Source organism: Suncus etruscus, chromosome X (assembly GCF_024139225.1).
Source record: "Suncus etruscus isolate mSunEtr1 chromosome X, mSunEtr1.pri.cur, whole genome shotgun sequence".
Lineage (NCBI taxonomy): Eukaryota > Metazoa > Chordata > Mammalia > Eulipotyphla > Soricidae > Suncus > Suncus etruscus.
In genome coordinates, this window is record NC_064868.1 from 73,255,569 (window position 1) to 73,277,557 (window position 21,989).

At 44.8% G+C, this 21,989-nt stretch overlaps 1 protein-coding gene across 1 annotated transcript; it reads right to left on the minus strand.

The window, feature by feature from the left end:
* Nucleotides 1-243: 243 nt before the first annotated feature.
* MMGT1 (membrane magnesium transporter 1) lies at nucleotides 244-18,511 on the minus strand. Its single transcript, XM_049766642.1, has 4 exons — nucleotides 18,217-18,511; nucleotides 8,463-8,515; nucleotides 3,575-3,678; nucleotides 244-763 (listed from the first exon to the last, which is right to left on the minus strand). The coding sequence occupies exons 1-4, from the start codon at nucleotides 18,293-18,295 to the stop codon at nucleotides 604-606; spliced, it is 396 nt and encodes a 131-aa protein (XP_049622599.1). The 5' UTR covers nucleotides 18,296-18,511; the 3' UTR covers nucleotides 244-603.
* Between the last annotated feature and the right edge of the window lie 3,478 nt (nucleotides 18,512-21,989).

The following is a 21,989-nucleotide window of genomic DNA, read 5'->3' on the forward strand; positions in this document are numbered from 1 at the left end:
TTTCATTGTCATTCGTGCTGCAAAATGCAGTAGTCATATTGCCAAAAGGATCCTAAAAACAAGTGCAAAAGACCTAAGAAAATAAATAGTCATGAAAGTCCTTAACTTTTTTTTTTTCAAAAGAAATATGTTCAAAACAGTGACTTTTACAAAAGATATGACTTTGATTTTTCTTGATAGAGGAACCATACCCAGCAGTGCTCGGAAGGGCCATGCAGTACCCGGGGTGGGGGGACTGGGAACTGGGGGAGATTAGTGGGGATCAAACTTTGGCTAAGGGCAAGTTAAGCTGGTGAAGGGCTGACTTATACCTTAGGCCATACTCTAGCACTTAAAAGCTCCCCACCCACCCACAGCCCCAGAAGTGCTGTGGCTTTGTTTGGAGAGTTTCCTCAGAAAGATCAGATCCCTTTCACAGATAACTGACATCATATTAATAATTGGATTGACAGTGTACAAACAAGGGCCCTGGACTTTTTGTTGTGTTTTTTTTTTAAATTAGTTTTGCAATTTCATTATAAATACTGATGGGGGAGTTTTATACCCCAAACTCCAATATTCCAGCTCCGTGTCCTGTCCTGATACCGCAATCTGTCAGATATCTTAACGACGCAGTGATTCGAGTTTCCGTAATTTCAATGATGTACTGGACGACAACGCATCTTGATTTGAAGAGTTTACTGGATCTGAAGGCCGGAATAGTACTCGACCGCGGTGATTAAATACATAAAATGAGGGGTGATTCCTTAATGTGTCAAATGTCCTTTAAAAAAAAAGCATTCATTATATACAAGTCTGTTTGACAATAAAAATAGGCTTCAAAGGAAGTATGAATTTGCTATGGGTTCTGTTTTTAACATATTTAAGTATAGGAAATCAGGCTATAATTGGTAATTAAATCATATCCCCCCATACAAAAAAGAATAGGAAACATGGGGGAAAAACACAAAGTCCTCAAATTTTTAATGGCACCATTCCTTGCAGAACATTAATACAAATGTAAATCTTTTTTTTTTGTTTTTTTGTTTTGTTTTGTTTTTGGGCCACACCCGGTAATGCTCAGGGGTTACTCCTGGCTATGTGCTCAGAAGTTGCTCCTGGCTTGGGGGACCATATGGGACACCGGGGGATCGAACCGCGGTCTGTCCAAGGCTAGCACAGGCAAGGCAGGCACCTTACCTTTAGCGCCACCGCCCGGCCCCACAAATGTAAATCTTAACTTTAAATAAATCTAAAATTAGACCAGGCCAAAGAGTCTTTTTAAGAAAACTAGAAAACAGATTGTACCTTTGCTGATTCGCATTTGGCCCTCATTAGCCAAGCTACATAATCTATTCACTGATGTTTTCCAGGAATCTTCCATTTATAACCAAAAATAACCCTATCTGGCAATTTAGTACCTGTCACATCCAAACATATATATTTTCCTATGACCTAGTTTTTTTGGGGTGGTGAAGGAGCACACCTGACTGTGCTCTGTGTTCGGGGAGCACTCCGGGCAGGGGTCAGGGGACCATACACAATGCCAAGATTGAATTCAGGTCAGCTGCATGGAAGGCAAATCCTTTACCCGCTGTTCTCTCTCCTCTCTCTTCTACCTTTCCCTCTCCCTCTCTCTCCCCTTATCCAACCTCCATCCTTTCTCCCCCCTCTTTCTCTCTCTCCCTCATTCCTTCCTTCTTACTCTCATCCTGTTACCAACCTACTTAATGCCATATTGTTTTCCTTTCTTCCTTCTAGGTCTTCTCTCTATAGAAACAGTAGTGGGTGGTCAAGGAAGAATACCATCATCTTCTCTGGTTTGGGGGCCATACCCAAATAAATGGGTGTGGGGATTGGGGAAGGGGCTTGGTTCTGTGCTTGGGAGTGACCCCTGCTGGTGATGCTCAGGGACCTCACATACGTAATACTAGGGATTCGAAACAGTCAAGGGCCTTACTCCTTGTACTATCTGTCCAGCCCACTTCCTTCTTTTCTAGTGAGACAGGTTTGGGTTTTTTTTTTGAGTGACAGTGTTTGTTAAAGTTTATAAACACCTGTATGGACTAGGTTAGTTTGTTTTTTAAAGTATTACTTCCTAGTACTGGAGAACCTGTCCAGGAGCTGAGTGTGTGCTTTCCATGTGGGAGATCTGGCTTTGAGCTCCAGACTGCATGATCTCTGAACCTCACCATCAGTAGTGACCCCCCCAGCACAAAGCTGGAAGCAGCCCCCAAGTACCACTGGGGATGATGCCAAAGTCATAAATAAGTATTTCCCAGGGACAAAGTAATCACTCTTCAAATGTCAAAGACTACACTCCTAGAAATCTAAACTCACACACAAACACAGAGCAGGAAGTCTGAGGTACAAGGACTTTTAAGGGTAAATTAAAAAGTCAAAATGGGAGGAGGCCATTTGGGAGGGCACTTGCTTTGCATTCAGCTGACCCTGTTCAATCCTGAGCACACCATATGGTCCTCCGAGGATACCAGGAGGGATTCTTGTGTGTAAAACCAGGAGTAATCCTGAAGCACTTCTGGATGAGGCCCAAACCCTCTCCCCCGGGAAAAGCAAGATAAAAAGTCATTCTTTCTCTATTACATAAATGTATGGTGAATCCTTCGAAGGAAATATTGTAAAGAATTCCTACTTCTAATATCAAAAAGGTGGGTAAAGTCCAGAGACAGAATTCAAGAAATCAAAAGGCTATAAAGAGTAAGAAATAAGGAAAATAAAAATGGGTAATCTTATGAGCATAACTTAGAAAGAATAAAAAAGTGTAATTTAACCCAGGGATGAAAAGGAGCCTGAGGACAGAGCTTTTGTTGCAGGCAAGGTTCAAGTGATTACTAAACTAGGACAGGAGGTTACTAAGAAGAAAATAAGAAGGGACAGATGAGGGGCTGGAGAGATAGCATGGAGGTAAGGCATTTGCCTTTCATGCAGAAGGTCATTGGTTTGAATCCCGGCATCCCAAATGGTCCCCAGAGCCTCCCAGGATTGATTTCTGAGCATAGAGCCAGGAGTAACCCCTGAGCGCCGCCAGGTGTGACACCCCCAAAAAAGGGACAGATGAAAAACTACTGAGGAGGGGCCGGGCGGTGGCGCTGGAGGTAAGGTGCCTGCCTTACCTGCGCTAGCCTAGGAGACGGACCGCGGTTCGATCCCCCGGCGTCCCATATGGTCCCCCAAGCCAGGAGCGACTTCTGAGCGCATAGCCAGGAGTAACCCCTGAGCGTCACCGGGTGTGGCCCAAAAACCAAAAAAAAAAAAAAAAAACAAAAAAAAAAAAGAAAAACTACTGAGGAAGTATTGATCAGTATTATCTTCCCATTCATCCATCCAAGCAACAAATAATTTTAAGCACCCTAGTAATAACCTCTTATTTAAGTGTCGGTAAACTGCCATTCAACTTCCATTTTTCCTATCACATGAAACTCTGTCCCCCAATTTTTCTTTACCTCACTGCTCTACCAGCTACTTAAGAAATATTTGAAAGCAACACCAACTTTAATGGAGCAGAAACCCAACGTTATATAGGAGACCCCAAAACTGGGATGAAATTCCAATCTACAAAAAGAAGAAAACTTACTTATTTTTTAGCTCTGAAGTGGCATCCATGTCTTTAAATTCCCCTGCAATATGAACTATACCATAACAGGTAACTGCAAAGGCCAGAAGTGTCTGAAGAACTATCTGTGGATAAGTACAAAGGTTGAGATGACCAAGTAACATACAAATACGGTTATTAATTATGGGCAATTTCCTCTTCATCTATCCTTAACCTCCAGTAAGTTACTTCTCCCAGATCTTATCAAGGTATAAGTTTTATTTTTAAGTACTTGAATGTAAACACAATAACATCTCTACAATTTATAGAGATAGAATAACAAAGTTCCGGGGCCAGAGTGTTGTGGCTCAAGTGGTAAGGCGTCTGCCTTGCCCACGCTAGCCTAGGACGGACCGTGGTTCAATCCCCACGTGTCCCATATAGTCCCCCAAGCCAGGAGTGATTTCTGGGCGCATAGCCAGGAGTAACCCCTGAGCGTCAGTCACCAGGTGTGGACTAGAAACCAAAAAAAAAAATAAAGAAAAGAAGAAGTTCCAGGCTGGATCTGTTGCACAAGCGATAGGGCATTTGCCTTGCACACACTACCTAGTATGGACCAAGGTTCGATCCCCCAGTCCCCAAGCCAGGAGCGATTTCCTTTTTTTGTTTGTTTTTTTTGGGGGGGCCACACCCGGTGATGCTCAGGGGTTACTCCTGGCTATGCGCTCAGAAATTGCTCCTGGCTTGGGGGACCAGATGGAACGCCAGGGATTGAACCAAGGTCCATCCTGGATCAGCAGCGTGCAAGGCAAATGCCCTACTGCTGTGCTATTGCTCCAGCCCCAAGGAGTGATTTCTTTTTGGTTTTTGGGTCACACCCAGCAGCGCTCAGGGGTTACTCCTAGCTCTATGCTCAGAAATCGCTCCTGGCAGGCTTAGGGGACCAAATGGGATGCCGGGATTTGAACCACCATCCTTCTGCATGCAAGGCAAACGCCTTACCTCCATGCTATCTCTCTGGCCCCAAGGAGCGATTTCTGAGTACATTGCATGAACGGCTAGCCAGGAGTAACCCCTGAGCATCACCAGGTTAGGCCCAAAAACCACAAACAAAAAAAAAAACAAAACAACAAGATAATACTAAAGAAAAAAAGATAAAAAACAAAAGAAGAAAAGAAAAAGAAAAACTCGGGGTAATTGGTTCGAATTCCAGCATCTCATATGGTCCCCGAGCCTGCCAGGAGCAATTTCTGAGCATGGAGCCAGGAGTAATCCCTGAGCACTGCTGGGTGTGACCCAAAAAAAGAAGAAAAAAAAAAGTTCCTGGTTTTGTTCAAACTGCAGAAACCCTGAGCTCTTTTGAACTCACCTATCAACTTCTCGTTTCTGTATTTTATTGTTAAACACTGCAGTCTAAGACAGGACTCTGGGGGCCAGAGACAGGAGAACAGGTAAAGGTGCTTGCCTTTCGCATTCCCAGCCCTAGTTTAATCCCCTGGCATATGGTCCCTCAAAGCTCTTCCAGGGCTGGTGATCTCAGAGCACAGAGCCAGGAGTAAGTCCTGAATACCATTAGGTGTGGCCCCCCCAAAGCAAAAATGAATACCCCATAGCCACCACCTAGCTTAACACAATGACACTGCAATTTGTGTTAATGAAGGCATATTCCAAGTGTGAGCCACTGGTGGTGCTCATCAGTGTTTTAACATGTAAAGAAACAGAACATTACGTGTCCTTTTCAGGTCCTGTGTGTCTGTTTCCGACTATTTTACTTCACTTTTTTGCTCAAAACTATTGTCCTGAATTGTGTATTCAAAACTCACTTGATTTTCACTCTAATTTTGCCAGCTTGGTATGTATCTTTAAAATACAGGCCAGAAAGAATTGCGTGGGGCTTAAGGTGCATGCCTTGCAGTGTGGCTGACCCGGGTTCAAATCCCTGACACCAGACAGTATCCTGAGCACCCACCAGGAGCGATGGCTTGAGCGCAGCTAGACATGGTCCCCAAATGGGAATATATATTGAAATATTGATCTATATATTGGTATAGACAGCTTACTTTTGCCCCTTTTTAACTTTTCTGTGAGAGCCAGCCATTGTATAGTATATGCTTGAAGTCTAGTGTCATTTGTCTTGTGTCTCCTCATAAGAGAGATGGCACAACTGTTTTGTGGCTAATGATCATTCTGTGGGCTATGTGTGTTACTTTCTTTTTGTTTGTTTTTGGGTTACACCTGGGGACACTCAGGAGTTACTCCTGGTTCTGCGCTCAGAAGTCTCTCCAGGCAGGCTCGGGGATCATATGGGATGCCAGGATTCGAACCGGGGTCCATCCTGTGTTGGCCACGTGCAAGGCAAATGCCTTACCACTGTGCTCTCGCTGCAGCCCGTTACTTCCTTTTTATTTGGGGGGTGGCCATACCTGGTGAAGCCCAGTGGTTACTTCAGGTGACACTCAGAAGACCAGATGAGATGGCGGGGATTGAAGCTGGCAAGGCAAACCCCCTCCCCACTGTACCATCTTTCTGGCCCCGATCCTGTGTGTTCCTTTCACAGTTCTGTGTCCCTTTCCTATGTGTGTTTCCTGGTGAGTAGGCGTGGTATGCTTGCTCATGAACAGTGTTCAGCCATGAAATTTTCTTAGCCAAGACCAAACTGCTTTCCAAAGAGGTTATTATGCAAGGCAAATTACAGCATTTGACATCGGGCAACATGGGATTGCAAGACAGTGTGAATCTGTTTTCTTACAAATTTCCATTTGTGAATCAAAGTGATTTTAAATTGATATCAACTGAGGAAGGTGTGGTGATGGAAGAGTCTTATATGCTGTAGCCTTAGAAACAACTGAAGCCAAAATTAGCCACAAGGTATTAGTTGTTCTCAATTAAATCCTAATTTCATGGTATTCCAGTTGATGTACCCATTACAGTGAAGGACAATGTGGACCATTTATAGGGTACCATTAAACTCTATTCAAGATAAATGATTAAGTCATCCAAAGCTCATCAGAATATTGTGTGTGTGTGTATGTAAAGAAAAAACTTTTGACTTAGCAAAATTTAGACATTATAAATAAAAATGTTTTAAAATGTTTAAAAAATGTTAAAAATAGGGGCTGGGCAGTGGCGCTAGAGGTAAGGTGCCTGCCTTGCCTTCACTAGCCTAGGATGGACCGCGGTTCGATCCCCCGGTGTCCCATATGGTCCCCCAAGCCAGGAGCGACTTCTGAGCGCATAGCCAGGAGTAACCCCTGAGCGTCACCGGGTGTGGCCCAAAAACCAAAAAAAAAAAAAAAAAAAAAAAGAAAAAATGTTAAAAATAAAAAAAGGACAAAAATGGAATGATGGGCATACTCCACAATATCCACAGCAGAAGCAGAATTACTAAGCAATGAGGTAGGTTTTTTTTTAATTGTATGGGGTTAGTTTTACTTGGTACACTTACTATTTAAATGTATTACAAAGAATTTAGGCTTTTGGGGACCGGAGAGATAGCATGGAGGTAAGGCCTTTCATGCAGAAGGTCATGGTTCAAATCCCGGCATCCCATATGGTCCCCTGAGCCCGCCAGAAGTGATTTCTGAGCGTGGAGCCAGGAGTAATCCCTAAGTGCTGCCGAATGTGACCCAAAAACCAAAAAAAAAAAAAAAAAAAAAAAAAAAGGGCCGGGCGGTGGCGCTAGAAGTAAGGTGCCTGCCTTGCCTGCGCTAGCCTAGGACGGACCGCGGTTCGATCCCCCGGCATCCCATATGGTCCCCCAAGCCAGGAGCGACTTCTGAGCGCATAGCCAGGAGTAACCCCTGAGTGTCACTGGGTGTGACCCAAAAACCAAAAACCAAAAAAAAAAAAAAAAAGAATTTAGGCTTTTGTGATTTAAATTGTTTTAATGGCAAAACAAAATGTTCACTCCACATGAGTCAAGCTCAAGCTCCAATATTATTTTAGCTTAAAAATGACCTCCCAAGATGTAAAAAATACTATACCTCTAATGGTTAAGGAGTTACATAAGCTTTATGGCTTTAGATTGCCTTGTGTGCTGTTAAGAAATATTATAATGTGTTACAATCTGGGGACTTGAAGGACAAAATAATTGTACATGGATTCTGTTTTATTTATCTTAATGTTCTTTGGCTGAAAGTTCAAAGTTAAGATATCAGCAAAGGGACTTCTTCTGAGAATTCTGGGTATGGGTGATTATCCTTCCACTGTAACTTTACCTTGTCCTCTTTCTTTGCATCTTTGTTCTCATAATTAAAAATAAAAAAAAATTAAAAAAAAAAAGAATGACCTCCCCCCAACCACAATCATGTTTATAACCAAGGTGTTTAAATTAAAAATATTAAAAGAAAAAAGAATTACCTCCCTAGGGTCAAAGCAATAGCACAGTAGAAGGGCATTTGCCTTACACGTGGCTAACCCAGTACAAACCTGGGTTCGATCCCCGGCATTCCATATGGTCCCTGAAGCCAGGAGCGAGATCTGAGCGTATAGCCAGGGTTAACCCCTGAGTGTCACCAGGTATGCCCCCCCCAAAAAAATGACCACTCTGAGTTAGTTTTGGTTTTGCCACATATCTATTTGTGTACATACACCCTAATTTGTTTAGTTTGCCTTATTTTAAACTTTGTATTAAAAAAAGACTTCTAAAAAATAAGTCAAGTAATCAATTTTCAGAACTGTTCTGACTAAGAACAGAGCAGCTTCTATATATATAAACTACTTTTTAACTATTTAAATTAAAATTTCAGAAATCAAACAGAGAAATCTTGTTTCCAAATTGTTGGATTTTATAACAAGTGACAAAAAGTAGAGAACAGATGTCATGTCGTGTCTGGGAATTTTTCAAAGAATAAAAGCAGTAAAGGAAATCACTTTAAGCAATGCAGCTATATTTTTAACATATTTAATGGCATATAAATGACCAACTTACATCTATTGGCAGTGATTCATCTTCCTTTTCTGTTAATCTCATATAAGAACGATCTAGAAACCAGAAGCATACCATTAGGGAAATTGTAGCCCATTTTTCTTCCTCAAATTGCAAGGAAATCAGTATACCAAAAATCAGCTGACTTATATGTGACATAAAGTAATGCTAATATCCCATTCCTCAAAAACCTATCTTCTGAGGCACTGGGGCTGATCCTGAACTGTTTTATTCTTATCTGAAAGAAAGGACGAGCAAGTTAGGAGAAGAAGCACTTTGCCATATTTTTAAATTACTATAGAAAACTTAGACTCCTCTAAAACTAAACTTTTTTTTCTTACTCATGGGTTAAAGAAACCATAATTATTTTAAAATTAATCAGGGAAGGCAGGAGCGATTGTACAGTAGGGAGGACACCTGTTTTGCATGTAGTCCTCCCTGATTCTTTCTCGGCAACTTATATGGTCCCCTGGGCCTGCAAGGAATGATCCCGGAGCACAGAGCTAGGAGTGAAACCTGAGCACTGCCAGGTGTGGTTCCAAATTAAAAAAAAAATCTTTTTTTTGGGGGGGGGGAGGGAGTTTGAGTCACACCCGGTGGCGCTCAGGGGTTACTACTGGCTCTGTGCTCAGAAATCATTCCTGGTAGGCTCAGGGGACCATATGGAATGCTGGAAATCAAACCGGGGTCCGTCTTATGTTGGCCACATGTAAGGCAAATGCCCTACCACTGTGTTATCTCTTTGCCCCTCCCCCAAAAAGTCTTAAAATTAATAAGGGCCTGGGATGTAGCTCAGTGGTAGAGTATTTCCTTTGCATGTGTGATGCTTTATCCCAGGGCCTGCCAAAAAATTAAATAAATGAGTAACAAACAAGTCCCTAGAACTCTCATCTCTAGAATAATACCAGATCACACAGTAAGGTCAAAGTAACAGTACAGAAAAGTGTTGCCTGAAAGCATACCCTGGAGCTATGGTGGAATAGGAGAAATTCCAGGACACTAGATTCTGTGTTCATGATTCATTTAACATTTCTTTTGCAATTGCCTTGGCCTCAAAAGGCAGCAAAGCATGAAGGCAAAGGGTGAACATTTGGTAGCTGATGAACCTCGACTATAATACCAACTCTTTAACTCACTATCACTGACTACATTAGACTGAAGACATACTTATGAACACTGGGGATGCAGCTCAGTGGCAGAGCATTTGCTTTGCATCTGGAAAGCCCTGGGTTCGATCCCCAGTATCAGAAAAAAATAAGAGGGAAAAAAGGCATCCTGATGAATCATAAAGTGTATCTCAGTTTCAGAGTTAAAATAAAAGTGGGCCCGGAGAGATAGCACAGCGGTGTTTGCCTTGCAAGCAGCCAATCCAGGACCAAAGGTGCTTGGTTCGAATCCCGGTATCCCATATGGTCCCCTGTGCCTGCCAGGAGCTATTTCTGAGCAGACAGCCAGGAGTAACCCCTGAGCACTGCCGGCTGTGGCCCAAAAACGAAAAAAAAAAGTGAGGGCTGAGGAGACTGGAAGGATAGCACAGTGAGTAGACTGTTTGCCTTGTAGGCAGCAAATCTGAGTTTGATCCCCTAACATCCCATAGGTCCCTCAAATACCGACAGGAGCAACAGGAATAATTCTTGAGTGCAGAGCCAGTAATAACCCCTGAGTACCACCAGGTGTGGATCAAAAAAACAAACAAAAAACACAACAGCAAAAGTGAGGTCTGAGAATATGGCAGAGCATCTGCTTTTTAAGTATGAGGCCTTGGGTTCAACACCTGAAACCCCTCCCATCTTTTAAAATGATAAAGGTAGAGCTGGGATGGTCGTTCACTGGCAGTGTTTGCTTCACATGTTCAGTGTGAAATCCCAGGCACCACAAACCCAAAAATAATACAGCTTGTAAAACCCCTTGGTGGAAGACAGAGTGTCTTCAAATAAAAAACTATTTCTCTTTTTACTTAGAACGGAAAAGTAGGAAGGAAGTAAGGATTGAACGAGATGTATGCCAGGCCCACTGCATAACCGAGTTCACTGCAGCCTCACTTCGAAAATAAGGAGGAACTTAACTTGAAGAGGGAGACTGGATGGGGTCACTTAACTGAAAGTGGCAGGTCACCAAATTTTTGTTCTAAAAATGCATGGGCTGGAAAGATAGTATCACGGGTAGAGTGCTTTCCTTGCACGTGTTTGACCCAGTTTCTATCACTGGCACTTCTATGGGCCCTTGACCCCATCAGGAGTGGTCCCTGAATGCAAAACCAGGCATAAGCCCTGAGCACTGCTGGGTGTGGCTCCCACAGAAAAAAAAGGACTACAAAAAAGAATACAATTAATGGATGGGTTGGGACAATGCTCAAAGGGCTGGTATGTATGCTTTCCTGGCTTCCTTCCTTTCTTTCTTTCTTTTTGTTTTTGGGCCACACCTGGTGGATCTTGGAGTCACTGTTGTCTCTGCACTGGGGTCATTCCTGGCAGTGCTTGAAGAACTGTATGGGATGCCAGGGATAGAACTCAGGTTGGCCACATACAAAGGAAACATCCTACTTGCTATGCTATTGCTCCGGTCCCTGCATGCCTTTTATATGGAAACCCTGAGTTTAGTCCCCAGCACCATGTGGAGTCCCAAACACCATGCTAGAAGTAGCCCGTAAGCACCACTAGACATGTCCCCCAAACCAAAAGAAAATAATTAAGGGGCCGGAGAGATAGCATGGAGGTAAGGCGTTTGCAGAAGGTCGGTGGTTTGAATCGCGGCATCCCACATGGTCCCCTGAGCCTGCCAGGAGTGATTTTTGAGCGTAGAGCCAGGAGTAACCCCTGAGCACTGCCGGGTGTGACCCAAAAAAACAAAATAAAAATAATAATATTAAGATGAAGTTAAGAGGGGCCGGAGAGATAGCATGGAGGTAGGGTGTTTGCCTTGCATGCCGAAGGACAGTGGTTCGAATCCCAGCTTGCCATATGGTCCCCTGAGCCTACCAGGAGCGATTTCTGAGCATAGAGCCAGGAGTAATTCCTGAGTGCTGCTGGGTGTGACCCAAAAATAAAAAATAAATAAAAAAGATGAAGTTCAGAGTGATTATCAGTAGAGGGCTGGAGAGATAGCACAGCAGTAGGGCATTTGCCTTGTACGCGGCTGACCCAGGATGGACCAGGGTTCAATCCCCAGCATCCTATGTGGTCCCCCCAAGCCTGCCAAGGGCGATTTCTGTGCTCAGAGCCAGGAGTAACCCCTGAGCGCTGTCAGGTGTGGCCCAAAATCAAACAAAAAGAGTGATAATCAGTAAATGCTTGAATAATGAATAGTATTACCTATTTTATATGCTCAGGGTCATGGAGAGACAGACAGTAGGTAAATTGTGTGCCTTGCATGTGGCTGATCCTGATGCATTGCCGAGGACAGCACTGCCTACAGTCCCCCGAGCACCGGCAGGAGCACTGGCTGGAGAGATCTTGGAGTAGAGAGCTGGGAGAATGCCCTCGGCACCACCAGGTGTGGCTCAAAACCAAAACCAAAAATTCCTAGGTAAAAAGGGATTACAAGTAGAACCAGCTTAAGAAACTCTGCACAATAGCCAAGGTGGGCCTTCAGAGCACCAGTGTATGCTAGTGCTGCCACGTCTGATCTTACACAATCAGCGACAGGTTAATACTAGTCTCTCTGCCATAGGAGCATTAGAAATAGGTCTCAGCACAGTGGCCAAATCCACAAGGCACTGGTATCCCACTGGAAACACAAAATCCTCATTCTGGAATAGAAAACTTGACACATGGGCCGGAGTGGTAGCGCAAGCAGTAGGGTGTCTGCCTTGTACACACTAACCTAGGACGGACCATAGTTCAATCCCCCGACGTCCCATATGGTTGCCAGGAGTGATTTCTGAGCACATAGCCAGGAGTAACCCCTGAGCATCACTGGGTGTGGATCCCCCCCCCCCCAAAAAAAAACAAGCAAACAAAAAACTTGATACAATCCCTTAATATTGCACCACAGTATTGGGGGACATGTCCAAGGTAGCCAGTAAGCATTGCCTAGCAGTACTGGGGGGGGTTACACAGTGCCCAGGAATGAAGCCCAGTTTCCCACAGGCAAATCAAGTGCTCCATTCCTTTGAGCTCTCTCCCCCAGCCTCCCCAAAATACAGATATTTTTTGGTTTTTGGGTCACACCCAGCAGTGCTCAGGGGTTACTCCTGGCTCTGTGCTCAGAAATTGCTCCTGGCAGGGTCAGGGGACCATATGGGATGCCGGGGTTCGAACCACAATCTGTCCTGCATGCAAGGCAAATGCCCTACCACTGTGCTATCTTTCTGGCCCTGTAAAAAATACAGATTTTTTTAAATGAACATATGCTGATTCTTTTTTTTTTTTTTTTTTTGGTTTTTGGGCCACACCCAGTAACGCTCAGGGGTTACTCCTGGCTATGCACTCAGAAGTTGCTCCTGGCTTGGGGGACCATATGGGACACCGGGGGATCGAACCACGGTCCGTCCAAGGCTAGCGCAGGCAAGGCAGGCTCCTTACCTATAGCGCCACCGCCCGGCCCCATATGCTGATTCTTAAAGAACATGTCCAAAGACTTTTCTGATGTTTAGTTTCCCAGGGTACCTGACAAAGACAGGTCTAAGGGACAAATCAAACTTAGTGCTGGAAATCACTTTGGTCTGACTTCCTACTCTGTTCAACTCACCACTAGTTTTCTGCTTGGAAACCTAATCTTACTTTAACTCTAACTTTAACCTCGTCTGTGAAATGAAAGGGTTGGACTTCAGAGATCTTGTTCAAGGACTGTCCTCAAATGTCCAAGCAAAACACATGAGAAGCTTGAGAAAATGGAAATAGCATCTAACAGATCTGGGGTACAGTATAGTTCAAGTATTAGCTCACTGAATATCCTTCTAGAAGATTTCTTTCATTTGGCTTCATTTCTATGTACCCTTAGAAACTCTGATCATGGCATATCTATTACATTGTAATTATTTTTTTATTCTATCATTTCTCTACTAGACTTGAAACTCCCTCGGGGTATCACTGTACCTCTAGCACCTACACAAAATAATTTCAATCAATTACCCAAGACGGTTATTTTAAAAGCAGACTCTAGAGTTGAACTGCTTATCTTTGAATCCGGGCCCGAGCTCTACCATTTATCATTTCTGTAAATTTGTGCAAGTTCCCCAGCTGCCTATATGTCTCGATTTTGTCATCCTTCAAAAGCAGCAATAATGCCAAGAATAGCTACATCACTGGACTTTCGGTAGGACCGGATTATACAAGTCACTTAAAATGCTCCTGGAACATGGCAAACACTTGATAACTGAGCTGCTGTTGCTACCATGAAAGATAGGAGTTGTGGAAAAACGAACAGAACAGAGGGGCCTGTGGAAGCCAGTCATCTCAGTCTAAAGCAGTGGTTCTCAAATAATGGGGCACACCCCCGGGGGGCGTGAAGCTCCATAAAGGGGGGGCGTGTTTGACCTCGGCAAATACTGTCATAACAAACTAAGCCCCATGTTTATGTCTCTGTATGTCTCTGGAGCTGAGAGTTGCTGTATCCTGCTTCAAATCCTGCTTCAAAAGGCTATGCATTGCAAAATGTGCTCATTGTAGCCATTAATCCAGACATCACCTCTGATTAAAAAATCAGCTCAAATTATTTTATATATTTTTGTTTTGTAGGTTAAAGTTTTTTTGATATACTATTTACAGTCAGGCGGGGGAGTATGAAAAATGTTTTCTTCTTCCTAGGGGGGCATGACAGAAAATAATTGAGAAGCACTGGTCTAAAGTGGGGAACTGATTTCCTGTAAGAAATGAAGACATTGGGCCCAGAGAGATAGCACAGCGGCGTTTGCCTTTGCAAGCAGCCAATCCAGGACCAAAGGTGGTTGGTTCGAATCCCGGTGTCCCATATGGTCCCCCGTGCCTGCCAGGAGCTATTTCTGAGCAGACAGCCAGGAGTAACCCCTGAGCACTGCCAGGTGTGGCCCAAAAACCAAAAAAAAAAAAAAAAGAAAGAAAGAAATGAAGACATTAACAAGAAAATTGGTGAAATCCAGGGCCGGAGAGATAGCGTGGAGGTAAGATGTTTGCCTTGCATGCAGAAGGACAGTGGTTCAAATCCCAGCATCCCATATGGTCCTCCGAGCTTGCCAGGAGAGATTTCTGTGCATAGAGCCAGGAGTAAGTAGCCCCTGAGCGCTGCTGGGTGTGACCCAAAAAAAACAAAACAAAACAAAACAAAATAACATTGGTGAAATCCAGATAAGAGCTAGACTTATCATTTTTGTAGGGTTTTTTGGGGAGACACACTTGCCAGAGATGTTCCAGGGACTGACCACAAGGTGTCAAAATAGAATCTGGTCAGCCACATAAAAGACAAGCACTTACTATACTATCTCTTTGGCCAGTTCTTTCGTTTTGTTTGGGGGCCACACTAACAGTGTGTGGAGGTTCTCCTGGCTCTGTGCTAGGAAAATCATGTAGTATTGGGATCTAACCCAGGCCTCCTACATGCAAAGCAAGTGCTCAGCCCACTGTGCTACCTCTCTGTACCTACACTCTGCTAACAGTAACATACCAAGATCAAGTTCAGTGAAACAGTAGACCTTAGTGTAATGGAAGATGTACAGGTGGGGGAGTGAGTGACGTTGCTTAAAGTAATTCAACCTTATCAAACTACACCTTTTCTAAAATACTCAATTTAAAATTTTAAAAAGGGGGGCCAGTGAGATAGCATGGAGGTAAGGCATTTGCCTTCCGTGCAGAAGGACAGTGGTTCGAATCCCGGCATCCCACATGGTCCCCCGTGCTTGCCAGGAGCGATTTCTGAGCATAGTGGCAGGAGTAACCCCTGAGCGCTGCCGGGTGTGACCCAAAAAGCAAAAAATAAATAAATAAATAAATGAAATAAAATAAAATAAAATAAAAACTTTAAAAAGAAAGCTGAGGGAACCGGAGAGCTAGCACAGTGGTAGGGCACTTGCCTTGCATGTGGCCAACCCGGGATGAACCTGTTTCAATTCCCAGCATCCCATACAGTCTCCCAAGCTTTCCAGGAGCGATTTGTGAGCACAGAGCCAGGAGTGACCCCTGAGCATCGCTGGATGTGGCCCAAAGACCAATCAATCAATAAATAAACTGCTTGCACACAGCTGACATAGGATGGACCATGGTTCGATCCCCCATATGGCCCCCCAAGCCAGGAGAGATTTCTGCGTGCATAGCCAGGAGTAACCCCTGAATGTCACTGGGTGTGGTCCAAAAACCAAAAAATATAAAGCTGAATTTCTTTTAGACAAATATAGCTCATCTAAAAAGTAGTTAAAATAATTGTATCATGTTAATTTTATAGTCAATATTCAATATTAGTGGAGCAGTGTTGTTTTGACAAAAAATATAAATTTTAAAGGAATCCACAATTGAATTTTCTTACTCCTCAACAAGAAAGTGATTTGAGGGGCTGGAGAGACAGCACGGAGGTAATGCGTTTGCCTTGCATGCAGAAGGTCGGTGGTTCGAATCCTGGCATCCCTGAGCCTGCCAGTAGTGATTTCTGAGCGTGGAGCCAGGAGTAACACCTGAGCGCTGCCGGGTGTGACCCAAAAACCAAAAAAAAAAAAGTGATTTGAAAAGCAAATTAGCAGGACGGTGAGGAAACCCAGTGGGTAAGTGTTGCTATGCATGTGGCAAACCTGGGTTTGATACCCAGATCTCACATTGATAGGCCTCCAAGCACAACTAGAAGTTATCCCTGAGTGCAGAATCAGAGTCAACCCTGAGTACTGCCAGGTATGATGCCCCCCACACTGCAAAAAAAGATGGCCAGGGGCCGGAGAGATAGCATGGAGGATAAGGCATTTATTTGCCTTTCATGCAGAAGGTAATCGGTTCGAATCCCGGCGTCCCATATGGTCCCCCGAGCCTGCCAGGAGCGATTTCTGAGCATGAAGCCAGGAGTAACCCCTGAGCACTGCTGGGTGTGACCCAAAAACCAAAAAAAAAAAAAAAAAAAGATGGCCAGAGTAGTAGGTAGGACACTTGTCATGCATGTAGCCCACCCGGGTTTGATCTCTGGCTCCCTGAACAGCTTAGGAGTGCTCCCTGAATACAGTGCTAGTTGTAAACCTTGAGCACTGCCAACTGTGCCCACCCCTAAAAGAAAGAAAAACAATTTAGTAAACAAAGAACAAAGTTCAAACTTGAGTTAATTTTCTTCAACAAAATGTTGAAGGACCTAGTATGAGATTATATCAATAAGTGGGACTGCTCAGACCCGGAATAAATAGCCCCTAACTGCACTGTGTCTGTTTCCCAAACAAAACAAAAGATGACAATGAGCAAACCGTCCCTGGATTCTAGAGACTAGGCAGGGATCGGCAAGATTGTCCTGTAAAGTTGCAGATAGTTGAGGTATACATCTGCCCTTAGAAAATAGTCCACACTACCTAATTGAATGGGAGTGGCTGTGCCAATAAAACTTGGCTGGCACTAAATGCTGGATTTAAGTAGTGGACAAAAAGAAAAAAAAAAGAAAGAAAGCTCTTACAATGATACAAAATATCAAGGTACAAATAAAACATAACTAGTAAGCAGCTGAATCAGATACAGACACAGTTTAGGGTTCTTAGAGCATTGTCAAGAGTGATCTTTGAGGGGCCGGAGAGATAGCATGGAGGTAAGGCGTTTGCCTTTCATGCAGGAGGTCATCGGTTCGAATCCCGGCGCCCCATATGGTCCCCTGTGCCTGCCAGGAGCAATTTCTGAGCCTGGAGCCAGGAATAACCCCTGAGCACTGCCAGGTGTGACCCAAAAACCAAAAAAAAAAAAAAAAAAAAAAAAGAGTGATCTTTGAGCATAGTCAGAAACCAGGTGTGATCCCAAATTTAAAAATTAAAAAAAAAGATAAACGATACCTACCCTCAGTGATTAATCCTGGTGGGCTCACAGACCTTAAGGGGTCAGACTTGGCCAGCCTCGTGCAAGGCAAGCACCAATCCTTCCTGTACTATCTCTCTAACTCCTGTCAAAAATTCTTAGATCATGACCAAAACAGGAGGGCCAATGCATTTACAGCACCTGCCAGAGTTTGCTAACTCTTGGTCTAGAAAAAGGAAGATCTCAAAATAGGCCACTTGTCTCAAGACAGTACTGCAATTTTCGGCTGGACTCAGTCTAGTCTTGACAGGACTGTCATGAGCACATGGCACCATACTTTTGCTTTGTGGCAGAGAAAGGGCAGTAATTAGAATCCATTTCAACGTGGCCTCGGGAAAGAGCCATGCTTTGCCCAAGGTCACAAAGCACGTTTTTAAGAATCTGCTGGTCAGATCTCACCCCCACCCCCCGTTCAGGGCTCTTTCCTCCGGACCACAGTGTCTGCCCTGGACAATCGGTCACTTCACTTGTATCTGTCTCTTTTAGACAACCCCGTAATGCCCAAGATGCTGTCCATATACTTGTCCTAGGACCCTGTGCCTGGAGGTGCTCAATCTGACACTTTGCCTGATCTGACATCTCTAGCCACGATTTCCGGCCAGATCTTTCTCCACCCCAGCCGGATCCAAGTCACCCCCTTTTCCCAAGCTTGCTGGACTTGACTCAAACTTACACTGCAAGCCCCACAGCCACGAGCCTTCAATATAATAGTCACCCAAACTCTAAGGTCTCCGAGATCGTTCCCGGGACACCAGCTCTGATGGGGTGACACTCGGGAGCACCCACACACCGCCTCCGGGTCCTGTTCCAAAGGCACTTACGCTGCGCGGCGGAGAAGGCCGCGTGGGCCAGAGCGAAGAGGCCGATGCCCACCAACCCCTTCCATAGAGACGGCGCCATGATCCGGAGGAGCAATAGCCCAACAAAGGCAGCGAAGGGCGGTTAAACCGTTCCTTCCTCCGCCGGCTGGTGGCCTCGCGGCGCGGAGAAATGACGTCACTCGAGCCCCAGCCGCGCGAAATGCTTCAGAGGTGGAATCCACAGAGGCTGGAGAAAGCGGAAACAGGGATGACGGGAAGAGGGGGGAAACCGCACCGAACAAGATCTAAAAGCCGGTCCCGGAGCGCTTCAAGGCCTCAAAGCCGGGCGAGGGTGGGCGGGGCTAAGCTAAGACCACATCAATGGGATGGCAGGGATCCGGCCAATCAGCGCGGGAGTTGGCGGCAGGGGCGGGGAATTGGGCGGAGCCCTCGGACAGGTTCGGGCGGGGCGGCGTGGAGTGCTGTCAGAGGACGGTTAAGGGCGGCTGGGGCTCAGAGGCCCCCCCCGAATCTGGCGCTTTAAGTGCGGCTATTGTTTTCGTCCTCCTGTTACCTCCTCAGGGTTTCTGCCAGCCTTTCCTGTGCTGAGAACCTGCCCCAGGAAACGAAGCGAGGATGCTAAATGTGGAGGCGGTGGGGATGGGGGGGGGGAGAAAAGTTGGACACGTGGAGGATTGCCCCGTTAATGTGGGTTCTGCTGACCTCCCAAAGGTTTTTAGGCAACATGCACACCCCGAGGGGTGTCGCTTGACGGAGATGTTTTGTCCTGACTGCTCAGCGCAGAGCTCACGTAAAAAGGAAGAAGCAGCGCTTTTACACATAGATCCAGCCTGTCTGTTTGAGGGGTTTTTTTCGGGGGAGGGACGGACCCCTGGCTATGCTCTGGAGTTACTCCTGGCTCTGCACTTAGGAATGACTCCTGGTGCTCAGAAGACCCCTTGGGATGCTGAGGATCAAACTTGACTTGGCTGCGTGCAAGGCAAACGCCCTTCCTCCTGTACTATCGCTCCCCCTTCCGACCAGTCTGATTTGAACCCTGTGTCTGATCAGAATAAAATAGCCAAGGCTTTCTCTTTTTTTTTTTCTTCGTCTTCCATCACCTAAAACAGAGAACTTTGATAGTGAGGTTCTCCCCCTTCACGTCTTGTCACTCTACTGTCTCTTTTCGCAAGCTCACCTATTCACTCCCAGTTTTCATCCGTACATACGTTCCAAGTCAACACCTCAAGCTCCAGTATATGTCCTTAGCTCCAGACCTGCATTTCCAAAGACTGCTGGCTCGTCATTTTAGTTCTAGACTGTGGCATTTCAAACCTGCTGTGGCCAAAATGAAATTCTTTTTCCCCCCTGCACCAGTGTCCCTTGATTGTTTGGCACAGCTCTGTAAACTGTATCACAAGCTAAATAGATCACCAGTTCCTTCCCCTCGACCGTATCAGAATTCCTGAATTTTCACTGCATCGATTTCACAGCTCTCGCATTTGTTCCATGCTGCCTATTCTGACCACCAATGGATTTTACTTGTTGAAGGGGGTGAAAAGGACCCAGGGGTTGAACGGAGAGCCTCATGCACACACAAGCAAATCATTTCTTTTAAATTTAGACTTTTACCATTCCTGATCTCTTCCTCCAGAACTAATATAGTTCATATTTACCAGTTTATTATGTTTTGCATTATTATTTAGTTTATCTTTTCTTCCACTAGAATTTAAGTTCCTAGGACACAAAGATGTATACCTAGGACGGAAAACTGATGACAGCAATGAAACACTTGCTTTGCATGAGTCAGATTTTACCTGTATTTGATTCCCAGAGCTACAAAAAATATATCTCTATAGGGATCTCAAGAGATACTACATAGGGTAAGGTGCTTGCCTTGTAGCAGTCGATATAAGTTCAACGGCCAGTATCCCATACAGTCCCCTGAGCATGACAAGGAGTAATTCCTGAGGGCAGAGCCAGGAGGAACCCATGAGCATTACCAGGTGTGGCCCCAAACCCAAAGAAAAAAAAATGTATGCCTAGAGCTTTTTCCAGTCATGTGCAGAATGATGTTGAACTGGGAGTGAACAACTGCTGGAAATGAAGGGAGGAAAAATACATCTTTTTTGTAAGGGTCACTAAAAAGATTGTTTCTGTTCTTTTAAATCCTGTTCAAAACACCTGTCCAAAGAAATAACTCAAAAGGGGCTGGAGCGAACGTTTTACATGAAAGAGATTCATGCTTGATCCCCCAAACTGTATGATTTCCCCCCCCCAAACACTGCCAGGATTGACCCTGAGATCCAAGCCTGAACACTGCAGGGGTGGTTTCCTTCCTCCTACCAAAAAAAATCCTAGTCAGGTAAGACTAGTCGCTCAATTCTAAGTTTAACATGTATGTAATTTTCCACTGAATCACAGACACAAATCCATGGGTTTATATGCATATACACCCTTAAAAAGCTGTAGTAATATCTTCCTCCATGTCCTGAGTACAGAAGCAAGGAGGCTAGTTCCTGATGCTCTCAAAATAGAGATCAACTCTTAGTGGAATTTTTTTTTGGTTTTTGGGCCACACCCGGCAATGCTCAGGGGTTACTCCTGACTGTCTGCTCAGAAATAGCTCCTGGCAGGCACGGGGGACCATATGGTACACCGGGATTCGAACCAACCACCTTTGGTCCTGGATCGGCTGCTTGCAAGGCAAACGCTGCTGTGCTATCTCTCTGGGCCAGTGGAATCTTATCTTTCTTGAGATTTCCATTTGAAGAAGCCAAGGAATGTATCCCAATCAATGGATTAATCAGTTAACCCTTGGGGGTTAGGGATGTGACTCAGTGCAGAGGGCGAGCCTTGCAGGCTTGAGGCCCCTTGTGTGAGATCCCCAGTATATCCGGAAAACAAAGCTGAAAGGACAAATAAACACTTTGGGTCCACTCTGGCAGTCTCTAGATTGCAGTTAATCTCAAGGGGGCGTGTTAGTGTTTTCATGAGCTCTTAGAACAATAGTCAACCCTGAGAGACCTAGCTTGTAAACTGCTCCAAGGCACTGGGAGTGTCTGCTCTCTCTCCTCAGAAAGCTGCCTCTGCACAATGAGTGGATGGTATGGGAAGGAGATCTCTAGAACATTTCCTACTGAGGAGTGATTTGTGAAGACACATCCCATCCTCCCCCACCCAGAACACCTGGTTTGCCTTTTTTTTTTCTCTTGTTATTTATACAACATGGTCAACGTTGTTCATGATTGGGTTTCAGTACTTTTTTTTTTGTTTTTGTTTTTGGCTCACACCTGGCAGCGCTCAGAGGTTACTCCTGGCTCTACGCTCAGAAATCATCCCCAGCAGGCTCAGGGGACTATATGGGATGCCGGGATTCCAACCACCATTCTTCTCCATGCAAGGCAAACACACTACATCCATGCTATCTCTCTGGCCCCCATAGGGTTTCATTCTTAATGTACACCACCAGTGCACATTTCCTGCCACCAATGTCTCCAGTTTCCCTCCCCCCTGCCTGCTTCTGAGGCAAGGCATTTTTATTCCTGTCTTTCTCTCCCCCCAAACTTTCTTTTTTTCTTTTAGACACTGTGATGTGCACTATTGTTAATCAAGGGATACTGTGCCTATTACTTTGTCTCTGTTCCTTACCCAGTTCTTATCTAACATGATCAGTTCCAATTATCATTGTCTTAGTGGTCCCTTATCCACCCTAACATCCCAAGTGTCCAAGAACAGATGAGTGGCTAAAAAAACAGTGGTACATCTATGCAATAGTGTACTATACAGCTGTG

Bases quoted from the DNA above. Each gene is read 5' to 3' on its own strand.
- MMGT1 (XM_049766642.1), bottom strand. From the start codon at position 18,295: ATGGCGCCGTCTCTATGGAAGGGGTTGGTGGGCATCGGCCTCTTCGCT. The intron at 8,516-18,216 runs GTAAGTGCCTTT...TCTGGTTTCTAG, and splicing joins GGCCTTCTCCGCCGCGCAGC to ATCGTTCTTATATGAGATTA. The intron at 764-3,574 runs GTAAGTTTTCTT...TTTTTTTTAAAG, and splicing joins ACTTCAGAGCTAAAAAATAA to GACATTTGACACATTAAGGA.